We start from the raw sequence: 21,427 nt of genomic DNA, 5'->3' as shown, positions 1-21,427 counted from the left end.
ACACGTGCACACACACATACAAACACTTTTTTTCCTGCTAGCCCATGGGATAGGACCAGTGACACTTCAATACCAAAAAGTGTATCAAGCAAGTGTATATACAGATTAACCCTTGCCTATAAATATGCCTTTTATGTCTGAACAAATTTTTAAATGGCAAAATGATTATGCCACGTCTATTATGACAAATAGCACATCTATATTCACATGTACATATACTGATCTCTATTGATTTGTCACCCATAGAGCCAACCACACAAACAAAGCTACATGAAGTGTTTTTGCCTGACCTAGCATGGGCGAAAGCCTGCATTTTCTTAGTGAACTGTCGCTAAACACAATCCCTGGTATAGTTTGCTGGGGAAGAGGGGGCATAGCTTCAGGAGTTCTGCACAGGGCTAAGTTTGCATGCACCAAAAGAATTTTTCAAATCTTTTGCTGTTCTCTGAAAGGTACAGGGAGGCAGAGTAAAAGTATGGCTTAAGGAAGTTACATTGAGTACCTGTGGTGTATGACAAATTGCAAACTGAAAAGTAGCAGGGGGTCTGCTTTTTGGATTCGAATGCAACACAACTGTCATACTGAAATCCTTTTCAATTTGCTCGCTGATATTGTTACCATTTTCATTATACGTTTTTCTCCAGAACCTGTGAAAGAAGGGGGGGGGGGGGGTGTACTAGGCGCTTCAGAATCATGTAAGCTAACAGCTCACAACGGCTTAAAATATAACTAATATTTCAATTGTCATTGACTACATTTCCTTAAGATGCGCATGAATCATAAGTGCATTATAACTTGCCTGAAATTAAAAGTACTATTAAAATTGAAATTATTGTATGTGAAATTGTTTATAATTGAAATATAATCAAAATCTTTCAGAGTGATCTGATGTGAAATATTCAATTTTAGATATTTTTACAGAAAAACAGGCAGCGTCTCTGTCACACAGCTCCAGGGTCCTGGGGTTGTGGGTTCGAGTCCCACTCCAGGTGAGGAGCTGTGAGGAGTCTGTGAGGAGTTTGGTGTGTCCTCCCTGTGTCCATGTGGGTTTACTCCAGGGGCACGATCAAAAAAACACACGTTGGTAGGTGGATTGGCCACTCAAAAATGTCTGTAGGTGTGTGAATGTGAGTGAATGTGTGAGTGTGTGCCATCCTGCGAAAGACTGGTACCCCCTCCAAGGTGTGTTCCCACCTTGTGCCCAATGATTCCAGGTAGGCTCTGGACCAACCATCCATTCATTATCTGTAACCCTTATCCAGTTCAGGGTCGCGGTGGGATCAGAGCCTACCTGGAATCATTGAGCACAAGGTGGGAATACACCCTGGAGGGGGCGCCAGTCCTTCACAGGGCAACACACACACTCACACATTCATTTACACACTCACACTTACGGACACTTTTGAGTCACCAATCCACCTACCAATGTGTGTTTTTGGACTGTGGGAGGAAACCGGAGCACCCGGAGGAAACCCACGCGGACAAAGGGAGAACACACCAAACTCCTCACAGACAGTCACCCGGAGCGGGAATCGTCCCTGGAGTTGTGTGACTGCGACACCTACCTGCTGCTCCACCATGCCGCCCTCAGGACCAACCGTAAGCGGTTAAGTGATTATAGACAATGAATGATTAAATCACAGTGATGGTGATAGGAACCCAAAGTGGTAAATGTTTATAATGCACCAAAATGAGTCTTGAGCAACAGACAACTTTCTAAGGAAATACTTGGGAATGGGTTTTACATGTAATAGAAATATCAATGGTATATTATGATTAATCCCTATTTAGCTAGAAATATATTTGCAGATATTCTTACAAAAACTCATTTAAATTCTTTAAAATGGATATGAAATTCTTGTTTCAGAGGAAGCATGTGTTGTCCTAACCCTCCCAGTGTTGGGAGCATGGAAACTAATGGGATGGAAGTGGAAACTTATGATTAGGGGAAGATTTGGCAAAAAAAAGCTGAAATTTAAGAAACATGGGCCTAATGTCACCATGCCCAATGCAAGAGTGTGGGCTAGAGAGGTATGACACCGCCCAGCACTGGGCTATGGAGCACTGGAACTTTGATCTATTAAACATTACACAATTTTAAATTTCCTGTGAATGAATACCATCAACTCCTTACAGCATTATATCAGAAGCTTTCCTAGACAAGCAGAGACTGTTACTACAGCTGAAAAAATGAATGTTCTTCTGAAGAAATGTTGGATGAATATGTGTCCACCAACATTTGTCCAAACAGTGTATAGTGTATGTGACTCAGGGCTTTGCTCCACTGCCCCAGGGGCTTTGATCAATAATGAAAAGTTTTAGGGGAAAATGCATAATGTGATAGTGGCCTGAAACGTTTTAGTCAAACAAACCACTGAACGTCTGTCCAATGAGATTTAGACCGTACTGTGTAAGTAATAAATAAAAAGGACTTAAGCCAATGATTTAATTGAGTTTTCCGTGATTACAGAAAGATGCTGAGGAACCGATGAAGACAATGGATTACCCTCAGTCTCATTAGGTAATGAACAGTAATTAAGAAAATACACAAAGTAATTTATGATCTTTAATTATCGCAGTGTAATTGAATCATCTACACAGAAAATATAATTTAATCTCTGTGAATAAATTACAAGCTGAGATAAAGAATGACAATGCTGGTTTGTACTAGGGCTGCTGTATATAAATTAACATTTTTTTAATGCCAAAATATTCACCATCATTACCATGGCCACTCAATATGACAATATTATGATGTTTTTTTTTATTAATTACACAGCATGATGTCTTAGTAATACTCATAAAAAAACCTGTGTCACTGTGGGTCCAGAGTCTGACCAAGTAAGAACACACATTAGACAGGGTGCCAATCCATCACAGAGCATCACACACTCACTCTGTTTCATTCACACACACACACACACACACACACACACACACACACACACACACACACCTGTGGACAGTTTTTACACAGTTACTCCACTTGCCAACATTTGTTTTTGGATTGTTTAAGGAAACCCTTGCAGATACACTGAAAACACATCAAACTCCTCACACACAATGACCAGAGGCAAACCCAGGACCCTTAGAACCTGGATATATATATATATATATATATATATATATATATGTGTGTGTGTGTTTGTGTTTGTGTGTGTGTGCTACTCACCTGTGCTGTCATCATACACCACGGTGACAGTCTCCCACCTGAAGAAGTGGACGAGGTCAAGTATGGCGCGACTGAGGGAGGAGAAGTCTGGATAAAGGCTGACGTAGTATGAGTCTCTGTTGTCTGAGACCTGGTGCTTCCACCTGGTCTGGATGTGTGGCACTCCCAAGGCATTGGAGATGGACTGCACCGCATTGGCTGAGGAGCTGTGAGAGGGGCCGAATATGGCCGCTACGCCTAAAGAAAGCTGTTCGCAAGCTGGAGGAAAGGAAGGAAGGAAGGAAAAATCATCAGTAAGGAAATAAAAACAAGAGTGAAACTTCAAATGTCTTTAAGACCAGTAAAGTTCTGCCTAATTTTTCATTCTTTTCATACATTTTGATAAGACTATTGCCTGAAGTCCACCTGTAATATAGCTCAGATTTAGTACTGTATTCTAACTTCTCTTAATCTATTAGAATCAAAAAGAAAGTGGGAGAGTGTGTGATGCCCTGCTATGGACAGGCGCTCTGTCCAGATTGTGTTCCTGAACTTGCACTCTACCATTATTTCTGGTAATATCTGGACCCAGCATGACCCTGACCGCGATGAAGTGTTTACACAAATGAATGAACAAATGAATGAATGAAAGAAAAGCAAACAAAAGAAGGAAGAAAGTAACAAACAAACGAATAAATGAAATCAGCCTTGTATTATACATCATTCTCAAAGCAAACCAGGTTGAAACACTCCATTTACCTTCAGCATGCAGGGGCTGGGATAAACTCCTGTAGACTGAATGAATAGATATATTTAAAGGTGCTGTTTATGATTCTGGAGAATGACTGTTGATGTTTAAAGCAGTGGGGCAAACACGTCCCTCATGTCAGTTCTTTTTCAGAAGCTCAGAGCCATGTTTTATGTGTTCTGCTTACAGAGCTGGGGTTGGACTTCTTTCTACTGTGCAAAAAGACCAGAGAGCTAGTGAAGGAAATATTTGCTGAATTCTACAAGACGTGTATTGGAGTAAAATCCTATACAGCACCTTTAAATTGGATTATTTTAATTATTATTATTATTTAAAAGTTGTGCGAGTGAATGTGTGAGTGTGTGTTGCCCTGTGAAGGACTGGCGCCCCCTCCAGGGTGTATCCCTTGTGCCCAATGATTCCAGGTAGGCTCTGGACCCACCGCGACCCTGAACTGGATAAGGGTTACAGATAATGAATGAATGAATGATATTTAAAAGTTGACTTCCTCAGATAGACTTCATGGACTGAGGGGTGAAGTCTGAAGAGGACATACGCTTATACTGAAGTGAGGAAATAGAAAGATTCAGACACTGGACGTGGTGGAAGGAATTGCTTCTAAAATGGTCTGACACATTGTGTATGTCCCACAGTCTGTAATTTATGCCGGATGCTCTGTGACTCAGAGATCACACTAAGGATAGATTCAAGTTCATTAAGTGACTCCCAGCAAATGAAGTACAGCAGCTTGAAAGGAAGACAGAATTAGGGCTGTGTTTTAATAGAATTGGATGCTAGAACACTCAGGTCCAGAAAACAAAGGAAAACCCAAAAACCCTTCTCAACCCCTCAAGGCCAGTTTAGGAGCATGCATGAGGTCATATATTTAAATATGGAGCGAAACGGCAGTGTGGCGGTGACTGTAAATGAGCTGCGAAGCTCCACAAAAGCGAAGCCACCTCTGCGTGCACTGCCTCACCTTTCCTGGAGGCCTCAAAGCTGTCGAAAACGTTGATCCTCTGGATATCGTATGTGAGCGTAGTGTTGGGCAGCAGGGTTCTGTTCCTGTTGATGGTGTTCAGTGCAAATTTGAAGGCAAGCTCCTCAGCTCCAGAAGGACCGCTCTCGATGGACTCAAAAATTCCTCCTGTGGGGCGAATAAAAGTATATAAATATCTGTTATTTAATCTCTTAATCGTACACACCTTGGAGTTTGCTCCACACTTGTTGCGGGAGCAGTCTTTACTTTGCTAGGAAGGCTATACATTAGTTATTTTTACATTCCTCTGAGGATTTGATGGAATGCAGCCATGAGAGCACTGATGAGGCCAGTTAGTGATACTGGGTGATTAGTTCTGCATCACAAAATCCTCACCGATTCATCCCAAATGTATTAGATATTTCTTCCTGACTCAAGAGGACATGCTGAGGGGCTTTATATCCCACTAACCAACGCTTGGTGTTGCACATGGTGACCTTATGCTTAGGTGCCGCAGCTCCATGAAATCTCCTTGCTCTACTGAACGTCTGTGTCCACAAAGGATCCATCTAAATGTGACTAAATTCACTAATTATGTGTTGTGTCTCCATTTCATACTTTTCTATTAAGATAACTGTCTCTTTTTTCTTCTTTCTTTCTCTCTCTATTTCATAAGAGTTAATAATACACTTCTTTTTTCCATTAATCAAATCATGGGAGACACTTTGAGTTTGGCAAACTAACTCCTCAGTGCCTAAGAAAGGGCAGCTGACTGATCAGATGAGTTCAGCGCACTAGCATTAAAAGCGCTAATGTGCCTGCGCTCTTCTCACTGTGCGAAAGTGCTAATGTGCTAATGATGCAATGTAAAAAGGGCAGATTGCAGTTCTGAGAGCAAACTCCCTCTCTCTTTTTCTCACACCATTCACACTGTGGCCAGGTGAGGTCTATGTCACTGAACACACACTGTGTATTATATGCCAAGAGGTTAGTCAGCACCTCTTACCTCATAATTAGTGAGCTACTTAAATGTACTTTAATTTACTACCACACTCACAAAGCTGGCGTAATAGCTATAAAAACATAAAACTATATGGGACACTCTGGAGCAGCCGCAAATGAGTTTAACATCAATTTTCAAATGTTCAGTATGGGCTAGAGGGGTATAAAATCATCCAAAATGTACCGTGGAGCAGTGGAACATTGTTCTGTGGAGTGATGTTGCTCCATTGACTCAAATTTGGAATGAGCTGAAGTGGTATTTTTGATCTAGAACTAATCATCCTACCAGTACCAGGCCTTACTAATGTTCCCACAGCTGAATGCCATCAAATCCTCACAGACCCCCTCCCACCCCACAACCCCCTACTCCCTTCCCTTTGTCTTTCACATTGTTTCATCCAATCTCTCTTCTCTCTGAACTGTTCAGTCTCTGAGGGTCTCTGTATTTTAGTGTGGGAGGATGCTTGTGTTTTGTGAAAGGCTCTGACATGCAGTTCTGAGTGTGTGTGTGTGTGTGCGCGAAGGAGGTGAAGGATTGGTTTTTCCATCTTATTGGTTTTTTCATTTTCTCCTCTGGTCAGATATACTGGTCAGCTATGGCTGGGTCATTCTGTCTGTTTCAGTTTTCTACAGCGCTACAGCTCGACTCGCCCCTGAATGACAAAAAGCACAGCACCTTCTGTATTCTGTTTAAGCACACCATTCCAATCATTATCAACAAACAGCCCATAACCAGACACTTTATCTGTGTGTGTGTGTATGTCTTCACTGCTTTCAAAAAATACAGAAATGCCACAAAGCAAACAACACATTATACATTCCACATTTACAACTTCACACAAGAGATGCAGGTAATTTTAACACATCCATTAAACACTGATTACCCAAATCTCTGTTGATGAATTTCAGCAAATACTACACATCATTATTAACAGAAGGAAGTCTTGTAAATTCACACCCTCCCCTGATCAACATCCTCATCAGAAAAGGAGAAATGACTGTCCTGACTACAACAAGGAATTGACACCTTACAAAGTGCTCAAAACGTCAAAGACACATTTGATTGTGTACATTTTTGTTTGATTAAGCAGCACTTGTCTATGCTGAATAGACTGTTCTACTGAGGGTTCTATAAAGGTTCCAGCTTTGCTTTGAGCTATTTTTATCGAGCCTCTTTTTATTGAGTGGGTCACTTAGCATATTAAGCCTTAAACACTAAGAGAAGTCAGAAATAAAACTGACCATTAACATTCACCTTGCGAGTGCAACCACTGTTTTAGTTTCCCCGGTAATAAAAGAGAGCTTTTAGTTTTTTACCAAACAAAATAGTGCTTATATTTCTTTCCTCTAGAAAGTACATAAAGAGTTTCAAGCTCTTGTCAGGGTCATCTCTGAAAATGGGTAACTGCATTACAGCTATGATAATGTGAACAATGTTTTTTTCGATTGACCGGCCTCATGCTTAGCAAACACAGACAGCTGAGAGAAGGACTGGTATAAAGGGAGGTATGGGCACAGGAAAATATTCTGAATCAATCTGATGATGCTCCTGTTGTCAAATGTAATGAACTTGCAACAGTGTTAGCCAAAAAAATATGTATGGCCTCCATGTGGGTCACCAGAGCAGGCCCTGGTTGTCAACAACAAAGTGCTGTTAGCAACACGCTAGTCAGCTAATGCTATTGTTAATAAAAATGCTAAAAAGCAAACCTCATGGTCACTGTTACAAATTCTGAGAGACTTCATGGCTGTATGTTGCCAAATCTTAAGCAAATGTAAACATTTAAAAGCAGTGGTGACGTATAGAAGCAGGGCATTATTACCAATGACTGCGTCGGCAGCCATGTTGTTGTTGACACTACCAGAACTGACCTAGGAGCTGAGAACACCATTCCTGCTCTGTGACTAGGAATTCCCAGTTGAGGAAAGGTTTTCTATGATTTCTTCCTAGCTGGAGGTTGTAAATTCCAAGTTATGAGTTCCACTACACTGCAGTGGAATAAAAATCACTATTACTACTCACTTGTGTGGAATATATGGGCTGCATTTGTAGGACTGATGAGAGAGAAGATTTCAAACTGTGTGAAAACGCTTAAAGAGCGAAATTAAAGGGCTTTTCACACAGTGAGGGGGCTCTTCACATCTCTCTGGGTTCTTTCTGAAGTAACTGTACTTTGAAGTGTTTTCACTGTTTTACCAACCTTAGTGAAGACCACCAACCAATACCTGAAAAGCTCAGAAAGGCTTTGTTAAATATTTAAAGATGTGCATTGTGATAAAGGGCTGATGAAATAGCACAGATTTATTTGCTTTAGGTTATGTTTTTTCTACTCTCTCTCTCTCTCTCTCTCTCTCTCTCTCTCTCTCTCTCTCTCTCTCTCACACTCTCTTGCTCTCTCTCTCTCTCTCTCTCTCTCTCTCTCTCTCTCGCTCTCTATGACATAAAGTTTACATTTAAATCCTCAACCAGTTCAAAATGTTACTTTATGTTTTCTCTATTACTATCTATTGGAGGATAGTACCAATCAAAACATGTCTTCAGGGGTCATTCTCATGTATGCCCCTACATGCTCCTTCTGATCACATTTTAAAAGGTTCCGTATTGGAAATCTGATGAGATTTAAGGTTTTCACCAGGTTGGCTGGCACCTAGCTGTCTGCCCTTCTCGTCGTGAAGAAGGTGCAACGTACTCGTTGTTCCTTAACAAATAAATAACTGATTTTGTGTTGAAAGTTGCCTGCGAATGAGATGGATATTCTAGTGTAATTTAACTGAAAAGCTTTTTTCAAGGCTGTCCTTCAATGAGAAACATTTATACAACAAGGTCAGATAACTCCACATTTAAATCATAGTCAGAAATGTGCCTACTTTAAGACAAACTATGAGAGGTGCCTGGCTAACAGCTTAGCTCACAGCATCAGAAGCTGTTTGGCTGAGATTATTGTTGTATACTGCAAGATTGTATATTGCCTAGAATCACAAGGGATTTGACAATTTGAGCTGATAAACAAAGGCAGCTAAATTACACCAAGAATCACCACCACATCTGCTTTAGACTTCATCTTCAAAAAGACCTGAAATGACATGGCGGCCCTGGCATACTGTAGGTCTAGTGCCAGTAGGTCACAAAATGAGTGGTCTTTCTTTGTCTAGCTGCTGTACTTGGAGGATTTATGGATTTTATGTATTTATTATTATTTTTTAAACGGAACATGCAGATAATTAAGCTTTGGGAAGTAGAAAACATGTTTTTTGACTTAGAGCAAAATACATTTATTCATCCATTCATTGTCTGTAACCATTTATCAGTTCAGAGTCACGATTAGCAAAATATATGCTGTTATATATTTTATTTGTAATTGCATTTTTTGGGACGTTGATGTCTATTTTAACTCTTTTTAAGTCATTTAACGTAGTTTACGTGATATTTTACTCTGCAGCTGTTACAGAAAATAGACATATTTATATTTTTTATGATTTAAGGCTGAGAATGTTCTATCAGAATTTAATTATTTTAAAGTATTTGGGTTTTTCTGTTTTGAAAACTCATTTTCAGATTTAAATAAGGACAGAAACCAAATTTAAAGCAACTCGTAGCCAGCCACAGAGCCTCTGTAGACTGCAGCAGAGCAGTCAGCTGTATCTTCCGCACTGTAACTTACACCTGTGTTTCCATGCCTAGGCTTTCGGGAGCCCTAAAGTGTTCACTCTGCGGCTCTATTCCAGCTTCCAGCACAACTCTGAAGATCTCACACAGCGATGGAAACTGGAAAGAGCAAACACTGCACGATGTTTCAGTGTGCGTTATGAATACCGATTTTTTTTTCCCTGTCTAAAAAGTAGTTATAATACAGCTACATATTAGTCTCACAAGGTACAAAGATTCCTTTACAAAGATTCTGCTCTAGATCTACTGAGCAATTCTGTGATCTGGTGTTTACTTCAGATCATGTAGCATCCTTTCTAGGTCTGTTCAATCCTTTCCTTAGATCTGCTCAAACAGAGCTATATATAATGGATGATGTTGGCTTCATTACAGTGTTAATACATCTACTGAGACCCGTAATCTTTATTACCTGTGGGTGTTCATTTCTATGTGCTCGCATTGCTATCTATAAGCACATTCATTGATGTTTTCATCAGAAGCGAAGCATATTTCCAGCTCCTTATCATCAAAGAATTCCATACTCTGTAGTAATGAGCTTTTCTCTCTATTCCTCTCTCTCTCTTTTTTCCCATATTGCAACAGCAGTCTTACCATAATCCTCTTTTTTTTTTCCTGCTGCTAAAATTGTTCATGGTTTCTGCTGTATTTAGCTCTCTGCATAAAGGTCAAGCTTCTAGAGAGTTATAAGCTTTTACATCCTTCATCCATCTGGAGATGAGTGTCCACAGCAGCGTTGGAAAGAAGATCAGCCCATTGAGCAGGAGCAGATAACTATCAGAGATTAACTGGCCCCGGCTCTGCGGCAGGCCTCAGATGATTTACCGAAAGGACATAACTCTCAAAGAGGGAACTGCTCCATCTTCACAACTCTGTCAGAAAGCTACGCACAGAGAGCTGCTGATGGACAGCAGAAGGAAAGAGGCCAGTACAGTGCTGTGCTTTGTTGCTATTACATCAAACTCTGTGGGGGGCTACAGTGTCTATAAAGCAGACCACCCCCCAGAATGCAGCGGGGTCATGAAAAAATGTAAGGACACTCCTGGGCTTGGTCTCGTTTAATTTATTCATTTATTTTCATTTTTTTTAGGTCATGTGTGTTTTAACAGATAATAACGTGCTTATTGGGAAATGCATTTAGGCGTGCGTTCACATGAAGTGGATGCAGAGGGAACACTTTTATGAGCTTAATCTTTTTTTTTTTTTTTTTGCGATTAAAGATTAAGACATGCTATAAAAGCTGGCAGGAACAGAGTGTCATTTCTTGCCTTAAAGGTTGGGTCTAAAACTGCAGCCAAGAAGCCAAGCCAAGAAGGAATGTGAAATCATTATGGCACTGTTCTGTAGATTCAACCATGAACACAGTGGATGAGAATGAACACACAGGGACACCGTCCCCACAAAAGATGACTCTGACCTTGTGTTGGAGAGAAACAGGGGAGGGGAGGGGGGAATTAAGGGAGAAAGGAGGAAAAGAGGAGAGAGAGAGAGAGAGTGAGAGAGAGAGAGAGTGTGAGAGAGAGAGAATGAGAGACAGAGAGAGAGAGAGAGAGAGAGTAAGAGAGAGACAGAAATAGAGAGAGAGAGAGAGAAAGAGAGAGAGTGAGAGAGAGAGAGACAGAGAGAGAGAGAGAGAGAATGAGAGACAGAGAGAGAGAGAGAGAAAGAGAGAGAGAGACAGAGAGAAAGAGAGAGAGAGCGAGAGAGAGAGACAGAGAGAGAGAGAGAGAGAGAGAGAGAGAGAGAGAGAGAGAGAGAGAAAGAGGAGCAGAAACGAGGGAGATTTGGGAGGGTAGAGGATATGAAGCACGTTCTCTCAGGCTCTTGAGATAATGATTAGCCTTTCAAGATCCCTTTTCCATCATACTAGGTTGCCATGGTGATCATTAGACATGTTTACCAAACAAATGCTGACAGGTGTATGTGTGTGTGTGTGTGTGTGTGTATCAGGAATATATATCACGTTGTATGTCCTTTAAAGGACCAAAAGCTGGACCCCACAGTGTAAATAAGTCAATTTTAAGGTGAACATTTATTCAAAAAATAAAACACTATAAGCTTTAAAGGTTTTTGTTTCACAATCACTATTTTATCAAACTCAAACAACGCCCCTAAGTAGATACGAAGGACTTATTCCAAGCTAAAGAAAACAATAATAATCCATTCTATCTCCTAAACCCTACACACTTAACCTTTAAAGCATATTTCTAATCAAATCAAATTAAATGTCTATGGTTTATTATTTATTCAACACTTTCTACTGAAAGAAATGTGAGTGAATCACTTTAGTGAAACTATGCAGAACCTCCCCACATTCTTTTGCCCAAATGTGTTACAGTTTATCTGCACTGCTCCCGCGCTGAGGAGCCACTGTGTAAAAGCAGAGGTTTCCTCCAGTGAAATGTCTCCATTAGAGACATATTCAGCGTCTGATGTTTTCAGATGGAGGTACATTACTAATGGACACTATGCACCGTGGTGGTACCTTTCACGTTCTCTGTGGTGGGTTTTATTACTTTTATTAACATAACTGCGCTATTAAAGATAACTGCAAAATTGTAAGGATTTCAACATCAGACCTTTATTTTGGTAGGTGTCGCAGTCACACAGCCCCAGGGACCTGGAGGTTGTGGGTTCGATTCCCGCTCCGGGTGACTGTCTGTGAGGAGTTGGTGTGTTCTCCCCGTGTCCGCATGGGTTTTCTCCGGGTGACTGTCTGTGAGGAGTTGGTGTGTTCTCCCCATGTCCGCATGGGTTTTCTCCGGGTGCTCCGGTTTCCTCCCACAGTCCAAAATAAAACACATCTTGGTAGGTGGATTGGCGACTCACAAGTGTCCGTGAGTGTGTGAGTGAATATGTTTGTTGTGAATGACTGGCGCCCCCTCAGGGTGTATTCCCACCTTGCGCCCAATGATTCCAGGTAGGCTCTGGACCCACCGCGACCCTGAACTAGATAAGCGGTTACAGATAATGAATGAATGTACAGATATTCAACTTTCATTTTGAAGAAGGGAATGTAATGCTTCAAGGTACACACCTTGATCTTTATTCTACATGCATTTCCAGAAATTACACACCTTTACTCTCATTCTTTCAAGATTTGATTGCTTTCAACTGCAAGAGCATTAATGAGGCCAGGTACTGATTTCAGAAGATTAGTTGTAGATCACAAACACCGCCCCACCGTGATGAATGGCCCACGTGTGGCCTTGAACGACAGTGTTGACTCTGGGTGATTCTGGCGGCCACAAGGCCTCCTTATATAGGCCAGATTTCAGGTGTGTTGTGGAACAAATCTGGGGCAAATCGACATTTGGCCCACGTCCGGCTTGCGCGACCCTTGCCAGTGCCGTGACTGAGCCGTAAGTGCCAAACGTGAGACTGATTTGGCCCAAATGTGTCTGCTATCTGGGTTAGCATTGGACATGGGGACCTTGAGCTCAACCCATATGTAATCCTGTTTTCCCATAAACTTCCATTTTTCTGAAGGTGTAAATATAGGAGGGGGTGTCTATGAATCATGAGCTTGTTGTTGGGGGTGGAGCTATAGCTACAGTATCTATAGAGCGAAGCTGAAATTGGGTCAGTGATGAGCTGGGTCTGTCTCTGAAGGACGTGCACTGATTGCTCTTACACTGATGTTATTGAATTACAGTGAAAGTGCTGTACGGTGCTGTCCTTTACAATACACTACATTAACCATCCTTTACTGATAGCTAAGCTGCCATTTTATGCCAAGATACTATCAATTTTACAGTGGTTTTATGGTGCAACAGTCACTCAGGCTCATTCAGACTAACACTCTCTCACTTCGTAGTCACATTTTTTCCTTCTTGAGAATCTGTAAAACATGCCACCTTTTAGTCCTTTTGATTAAGAGTGATATTTAATGCTCTCCTCTGGAGCAGCACCAGGCTTCCCAATGAATTCCGTTTCAGGATGCTGTTATCCTTACATCTCTGATTTATAAATCTCATAGGAACTATAGGAAGACCTTCAAGCTGAGACCTTTGAGCATGACCTACTGTATTCATGACTCTATCTCTATCTCTCTCTCTCTCTCTCTCTCTCTCTCTTTCTCTCTCTCTCTCTTTCTCTCTGTCTCTCTCTCTCTCTCTTTCTCTCTATCTCTCTCTGTCTCTCTCTCTCTCTACCCACTATCGTTCCTCCATATATCTATTGCCCTTTCTCTGTTTTCTTTCTCCCTCCATACTCTCTCTCTCTCTCTCTCTCTCTCTCTCTCTCTCTCTCTCTCTCTCAGCCCTTCCCTCTAGCTGTTGTGTGTGATGAATGCTAATACCCCCCATGTCTCTGCTTTGTTTCCTCAGAGCTGTTGTGAGCACTGAGAGTCTTCAGTGAAGCTCCTAAACACTAAACAAACCCACATCTGCAGCAAATCCATCCCTGTTTTAATTACAGCAGGAAATGAAGGAAAATGAACTGCACCAAAAAAAAAAAAAGTATTTTGTATTTGCTGGAAGTAGTGCGAATAGCTCCCTCCAATATAATACAGGTGGTCTCTCCTAGTTACAGAGAGGGTTTTTGTATTTGAAAGTGGACATGGATATGCATTACAGCAGGGTTTAATTCCTAGTTTGAGTAACCACACTATTCTATAGTGAAGAGCCCTTGGGCAAGATCCTTAACATTACTCCGCCCTCCCTCCAACCCCCAGCGATACGTTAAGACTGTAAATCACAGCAGAGATTTACCATAGCTATACTGAACATGTGCATTCTAGGACTAAATGACTGTATCCTTTTCTTCAAGTATTTCCAAAAGCTCTAAGGGGCACAAATTGCACCGATTTACAAGTCTTACATGCATCGTGACTGTTTAAAGAGCAACTCCTGTTGCTGTATCTGTAAACATTATCATGTTACCACTGGACCTCTGAGTGGAATTTGTGAAGTCTGGAACTCACTCAGTTAGCAGGGGTCACTATCAATTCTCACTGTGTAGCAAAAAGCCTGGCTGCAGAAGGCATTTCGACTGACTCTGCATTCTGTAATAGGGCAGTCATTATTGATTGTATTAATAATTCAGTAATCTACTTATTGTTTTAACGCATAATTGAGTGATCAGGGTTTTTAAAGAAGGCCACACGGCGAGAATGTACTTCGATAACATCTGTGCAGGAAGACATTTCAAAGCAGTTTAAACCCGGACACAGGTAAATCAAGAGGCCTTTAGGACAATGTAGGTAAAATGTTAAATGGTGTCTGGGGTAATCCGTTAACGACGTTAATGAGTGCCCATCGGCTCTGTTTGCTGTTGTTAGAAAGAGCAGTAAGATGTTAAATATGGTCACTGTCAGAAGGGTGTATTTTATCTTGTGGTTGGTGTACGGTGAGTAACACCTTTGGGTAACACTGCTGACTTCAGGCTGTCAACACAATACTTCATATTTTCATGAAAGCCATCTTTACAGAAAGAAAATATACCCTGTTATGAAAGACTGAAACTGAAGTGTGCTAACACTTTCAAGAAAATGATATCTGTTAAGGACTATGAACACACTCATATTCCAGTTTTGGCTATAGAAGTATTTAAAAATGTAAGCACATTACAGTTGCACTTAGGCATTAGACATTTTAACATTATACATTGTAAGTCATATTCACAACATGGTAGAGACTATCAGTATAACAGATCTACCTTATGTGACACCCGCATATCCAATATTTCTTCATTCATTCATTCATTCATTCATTCATTATCTGTAAGCGCTTATCCAGTTCAGGATCACGGTTGGTCCTGAGCCTACCTGGAATCATTAGGCGCAAGGCGGGAATACACCCTGGAGGGGGCGCCAGTCCTTCACAGGGCAACACACACTCACAGACACTTTTGAGTCACCAATCTACCTACCAACATGTGTTTTTGTACTGTGGGAGGAAACCGGAGCACCCGGAGGAAACCCATGTGGACACGGAGAACACACCAACTCTTCACAGACAGTCACCTGGAGGAATCCCACGCAGACACAGGGAGAACACACCAAACTCCTCACAGACAGTCTCCTGGAGGAAACCCATGCGGACACAGGGAGAACACACCAACCCCTCACAGACAGTCACCCGGAGGAAACCCACGCAGACACAGGGAGAACACACCAAACTCCTCACAGACAGTCTCCTGGAGGAAACCCATGCGGACACAGGGAGAACACACCAACTCCTCACAGACAGTCACCCGGAGGAAACCCACAGAGACACAGAGAGAACACACCACACTCCTCACAGACAGTCACCCGGAGGAAACCCACGCGGACACAGGGAGAACACACCACACTCCTCACAGACAGTCACCCGGAGGAAACCCACGCGGACACAGGGAGAACACACCAAGCTCCTCACAGACAGTCACCCGGAGGAAACCCACGCAGACACAGAGAGAACACACCACACTCCTCACAGACAGTCACCCGGAGGAAACCCACGCAGACACAGGGAGAACACACCACACTCCTCACAGACAGTCACCCGGAGTCCTTAAAGGTACATTACATTCTACTCCAGAAGGGGATGTGATTTTTTGCAATATTTCATTAACATAATATAAGTCCTGGAGATAAAATATAGCATATGAAATCAACACAATTCTACAATTCTAATAGAATAAGACACAAGTAAATTGCCTAGATTAAAGTAATGAATATGTACTCTTAAGGGTACCACCACAGTGACAGTTATTTGGAGCATTCCCTGATGTTGGATGATCAGTTCTTGATCACAGCCTACTCCAACTCATCTCAAAGAAACTGGTTTGACCCTTTATCAAACACTGTTCCAGTGCTTCAAGGCTCAGAGTTTATACTCCTCTAGCCCACATTTACCACTGAGCACTGTGACCATGTGCACCACAGTCAAGGCTGCAGCTGATGTAGGAGGAGCATTGTTAGCATTAAAAAATCAACTCACATGAGCAAGGCTATACAGTTCTATGTATATTTTCACTTAACTCATGCTAACAAAATGTCATAGAACAGTTCAACACACTTGGAGGAGAATAACACCTACCAGTTGTGTTGCAGTATCAAACAGACATTCACAATAGTAAGCTTTGTGCTGAGTGAAAAAGATGGCCGTCCTACCCCTCCAAGACAGAGGGAGATGGCTTAATCTTTCTTGGACTCCCCAGTTACGGATGGCTTCGGCCTCACCCGCAATCAAGCCCAAGATCTCTTCACGTTCGGGCCAATGCATAGACTCGCACCATTCAGAAGCCCATACTTTCCAATTAAACGTGTGCACACTGTTGCCATGGTGCTCTCAACACCCTTGACCATATTTCTCCAGGCTCCAGAGCATCTCATTTCATTTCACTTGTGCTATAATATTATATTATATTGTTCCCAAATGGATGAATTTAAAGCATCTGTACAATTTACTGTAGGTAATGCACATGTGGGCGAGAGAGAGAGAGAGAGAGAGAGAGAGAGAGAGAGAGAGAGAAAAACATGCAGTTAGAGTAGCTTTTACAAACACATGTTTAGTGCGAATGGCTCCAGTCAGCTGAAATGTAACCTATCCACTGGGAATTCTCCTGATCTGCCTCTGAAGCAGTTTAGAGAACTCCACTCGGGGAACATACTCAGCAGCAGCCCATCTCAGGAACCCCCTGCTGAGAGGCCTGAGGATCCGAAGTAAAGAAAACAAAAATACCAAATCTTACACAACCAATGTGAGTATAACTAAAATGACCTGCCCAGCATAGCTACATTACAGGGCTTACAGTACAATGGACTCAGATGTTCACATGCACACAGGCAGTTTATATAACCTCCACAGAAAAACATGAAATGGGACTCTCCAAAGCATCTGCACATGAAGGTCACCCTGCTGGATGCTAAACATGTGCTTGAGGGGAATGAAGCCCCCCAGCACTGGGCTGTGGAGTAGACGAGCTACACTCACTGGAGCAATGAGTGCCGCTCAGTACTTTTGGGATGAGTTAGAGTGGCGTTTGTGATCCAGAACTTCCAGAACTGTGATCATCCAACACCAGCACCTGATCCCACTAATGTTTCTATGGTTGAATTCAATCAGATCCTCACAGCAGCTAGTGTAAAGCCAGAACAGCAGACTCTTGATTAATACCCTTCTTTTAAGAAGAAACATTGGGCGAGGATGTGTCCACAAACTTTTGGCTGACTGTGTTATCACCGTTCTGATAGTGGAGGGATTATTTTGATGGACAGGTATGGAGGAAGTGGAGGAGGAGGAGCGTGTGGCAGCTGAATAATGTGAAGACCGAGCTCGCCGCTGAGTCAGGCTTTCAGCTGAGAGGAACACACTGTGTGAAGGATGAGTAATGTGCTGTCACTGGCGTTCGCTCACATACTTTCTGGGGCATTACTCCATCATTCCAAAGCCAGCTCTCTGTGATGCGGATGTAATATCAAACCCAGAACCTCTGTCAGACTCCCAGAGATCACGGGGCTGGACGGAGATTCGGTTTTTGCAGGAGATAAGAGATATATCGCAAACTCAAGCTCTGCTGCCTTCAAAATATTACAGCCCAGTGTCGTCGCTCACATATGGGACCGGTGTTTATATGTGAATGAGCACAGGGAATGTGCAAAAACAGATTGAGTGTTTGTGACCACTGCCGGTCAGCCGCTGACCTTTCTTACTTGATGATACCTCCAGAACATTGCAAACATTAGGTTGTAAAATGATTACCACCACAGAAAATGAGCACAAGCATCTGTTGTGTGAGGGTATACCATATGCACCCAAATGTCCAAATGTACCCATCACTAACACAGACACTCCTATATTCTCTATAGAAGAGCACTGAAAAATGGAAAAGGGCTGCACAACAGCTTAAGATCGCCATGCCCTATGTCAAGACTCTATCAAAGGACTATCAAACCCTACTCCTAAACCATACTCTGATGGACCTCCATCCAAAACTGTCAGGATGAGTTGGTTTGGCATCTGTGATCCATAAGGAATCATCTAACATCAGTAGCCTGACTTTGCTCATGTTCTGGTAGCAGAATGCAATCAAATCTTCACACCAAAGTTGCACTACATTTACAGAAGTGTAGAAGCTGTCACTGCAGCAAAAAGGGACAGACTCCCTATGAAAGCAAGACAAAGACAAGGCTGCAGCCGAGGTAGCAATACAATACATTTCTGTGTGTATTTTAATGCTGTGTAACTCCATTTGTTTCACAATACATTTTTGTTTGATAACGATGATAAGCCTTGGGCAAAAGAGTTCAATAGATGTTTATTTCTGTTCCCTTTTATCATCACCAACAAAAACAGCTTGATAATGCAGCACACTATCAGGTGCGTACATTCATGCTACTGAGAACTTAAACAGGATTGTGAATGAAATATTTTTATAGTCTCTTCCCAGTAAACAAGGAACGTCCCTGGACGTTCAAAATAGGTCTAAAAGTAGTCTGTCCGTCAAGGACATATTTTAAACGTCAATGGACGTCCAAAATCCATCTTAATAAGTTAGTTAAGTGGTGACCAATCGATAACGTCAGTGGACGTCCAAAATGTGTTTTATACAAGTAATTTATTTCGGGACCAATTAATAACGTCAACGGACGTCCAAAATACGTCTAATAGTCGTCTTTTCAATGTCTGTGTTTGGACGTCTTTTCAACTTTCATTTTCAACCTTGATTTCAACGTTGATTAGACGGCAGTCATTACGTTATTTCAACGTTGAATCAACGGCTAAATGTTTACTGGGTTATTTTCTCTGTTTTTGGGGTGTAGTTTGTCTGCACTTTTTTTTATCATAATAGCATTATAATGTGCTGCGTGATGTGGTATAGCAACACCATCAGGGCTTAAGTGCAGAAGCTTGGACAAGTATCATTTCAGGTGGGTTTTTCTTCATGCCAAGTGTGTTTACCCTCATGTAAAATGTTTTTAGCCATATGCCAAGGAAGTTTTCACTGCACAAGGTGGATGGTTTCCCCCTCAAGATTATTTCACTGGATTTCCCCACTGTTACAAACCTTCCAATGGGTTAAGTTCAAAGTTCAAAGAGTGCAATATGTTTACATTTCGGAACACTGTATTGGGATTGTTTATTTATTAATTTATTTGATCTTTATATTTATCTTGTTACTCTTTTCATGACACAGAACAAATAACAGGTTATTTTTATAATGGTAAGAAAACTATTTAGTATGCAAATTTGGGCAATTTGCATACTATGTGCATGTATATCATGTTATGAAATTAAAAACGGAATTATTGTATAGAAATGAACATTTCATATGTTCTGTCTGCATTCTTAAGAAAGATCGTTTAAAAAACTCGAACAGTGTTACAAATGTATATATTGTGATGAATGCTTAGTCAGCTGCACCAATCAGAAGCTCACACACTGTTGTCATGGCCCTCTCATCAGATTTGCCCATTCTTCAGCCATAGTTATTCGATCCTGGGCAGCTGAAGGTCATACCAGCAGCGTCCTTCAAATACAGCCAAGCCAAAGTGTGCATCTCCTGACTGCATTCGAAGGGTCTTACCGCACTGGACAGCCTTCCGTGACATTGCCGAGTCATGCAATGCAACCCCACGCCAGCTGCATCTTTAGCTTTGAGACATGTCTATCAAATTGCTGCTCATCAGCAGTGCATTCTGGGAAGGCTGGGAGCTACAGTCTCCACAAATAAGCCTCTGAAGAACAAACCACACGGGGAGAATCGCTGCAAGCGACATCTCCTCCTCACAAGCGAGTAAATGCGAGTGAAAGAGAAAGCTTTCAGTTGTTTGTTTACAGTGACATTGGGATGCGGCGCTCTCCTCCCAGCTCACCGACACAAGAGCAGTCATCTCTCTGTGTAACAGCACGCAGTGTTCAGCCCGAACAGGTCTATAGAGATGCTCGATTGAAAACAATCAAGCTTGGTCCCCTGATTTAAATCAGCTCGAGCAGTTCCCCAGACAGGGATTAAGCCTTGTCCTACATGACATTCACCATTCTGTAGAAAACCTGTAATGGGAATGCTGTGTAGTTTAGGAGAGGGGACATATCATACCCCCTTTACCCGGGCGAACTCAGTTCCGCTGTCATAATGAAATATACGTGACATGCTTTGGTCAAAACAACACAAGGATAAAAAACACAGCATCAAAACAGCCCTGTTCAAAACAACTAGATACAGCCACCTGTTGCGAATGAGCTTCTGTTTACTCCATGCAAAAGGCACCCAGCAGTGAGGACTGAGGAGAGAAAGCTTGGGTTTTCACTAAACATGGGTCCAGCTCTGTGATTGGAGAGACTCAGATGAGGAGGCAGGACAAAAGTGTCCGTACTCTATGTAAGTACAAAATTAGAATGCCCATGTTTTCTAAGAGTTCTCCCTTTGTCCGTGGGGGTTTCCTCCGGGTGCTCCGGTTTCCTCCCACAGTCCAAAAACACACAATGGTAGGTGGATTGGCGACTCAAAAGTGTCCGTAAGTGTGAGTGTGTGAGTGAAAGTGTGTGTGTGTGTGTGTGTGTGTGTATCTCCCTGTGAAGGACTGGCGCCCCCTCAGGGTAGGGCTGTGCCATATTGTGTCGTGTACAATAATATCGCAAAACTTTTCAAATGATAAAAAAAGTCAATATCGTGATTATCGTGATATTCTGACTTACTTACTGTTTACATAATGTCATGCAGTTACGCTTAACACGACATTCATTCATTAAGTGAATCATTTAAGACAGCAACAGGTAGGGTCTAAATTTGCTCTGTGTTCAAAGAATTTGCTCCAAAAACACCACACTCCTCACAGACAGTCACCACCGTGCCGCCCCAAAAATAAAATGTTATATATATAATAATTTTAATAAAAAATTTAATACATTATTAATTGAATCTAATTAATAATAATAATAATAATAATAATAATAA

General features: G+C 41.7%; 1 protein-coding gene across 2 annotated transcripts in view; it reads right to left on the bottom strand.

The window, feature by feature from the left end:
• LOC136693834 (glutamate receptor ionotropic, kainate 2-like) overlaps positions 1-21,427 on the bottom strand; it is a 67,457-nt gene that overhangs the window by 41,087 nt on the left and 4,943 nt on the right. For both annotated transcript variants that reach the window (XR_010802114.1, XM_066667020.1), the window contains exons 2-3: positions 4,879-5,046; positions 3,173-3,430 (exon numbers count right to left, since the gene is read on the bottom strand). Coding sequence is in view for 1 of the 2 variants with exons in the window: in XM_066667020.1 (XP_066523117.1) it covers positions 3,173-3,430; positions 4,879-5,046 (426 nt within the window). In the remaining variant the exon portion in view is untranslated. The remainder of the gene's footprint in view (positions 1-3,172; positions 3,431-4,878; positions 5,047-21,427) is intronic.

This window comes from Hoplias malabaricus, chromosome 4 (genome assembly GCF_029633855.1).
Source record: "Hoplias malabaricus isolate fHopMal1 chromosome 4, fHopMal1.hap1, whole genome shotgun sequence".
NCBI classification, from domain to species: Eukaryota; Metazoa; Chordata; class Actinopteri; order Characiformes; family Erythrinidae; genus Hoplias; species Hoplias malabaricus.
This window is presented reverse-complemented; position numbering and strand designations above follow the sequence as displayed.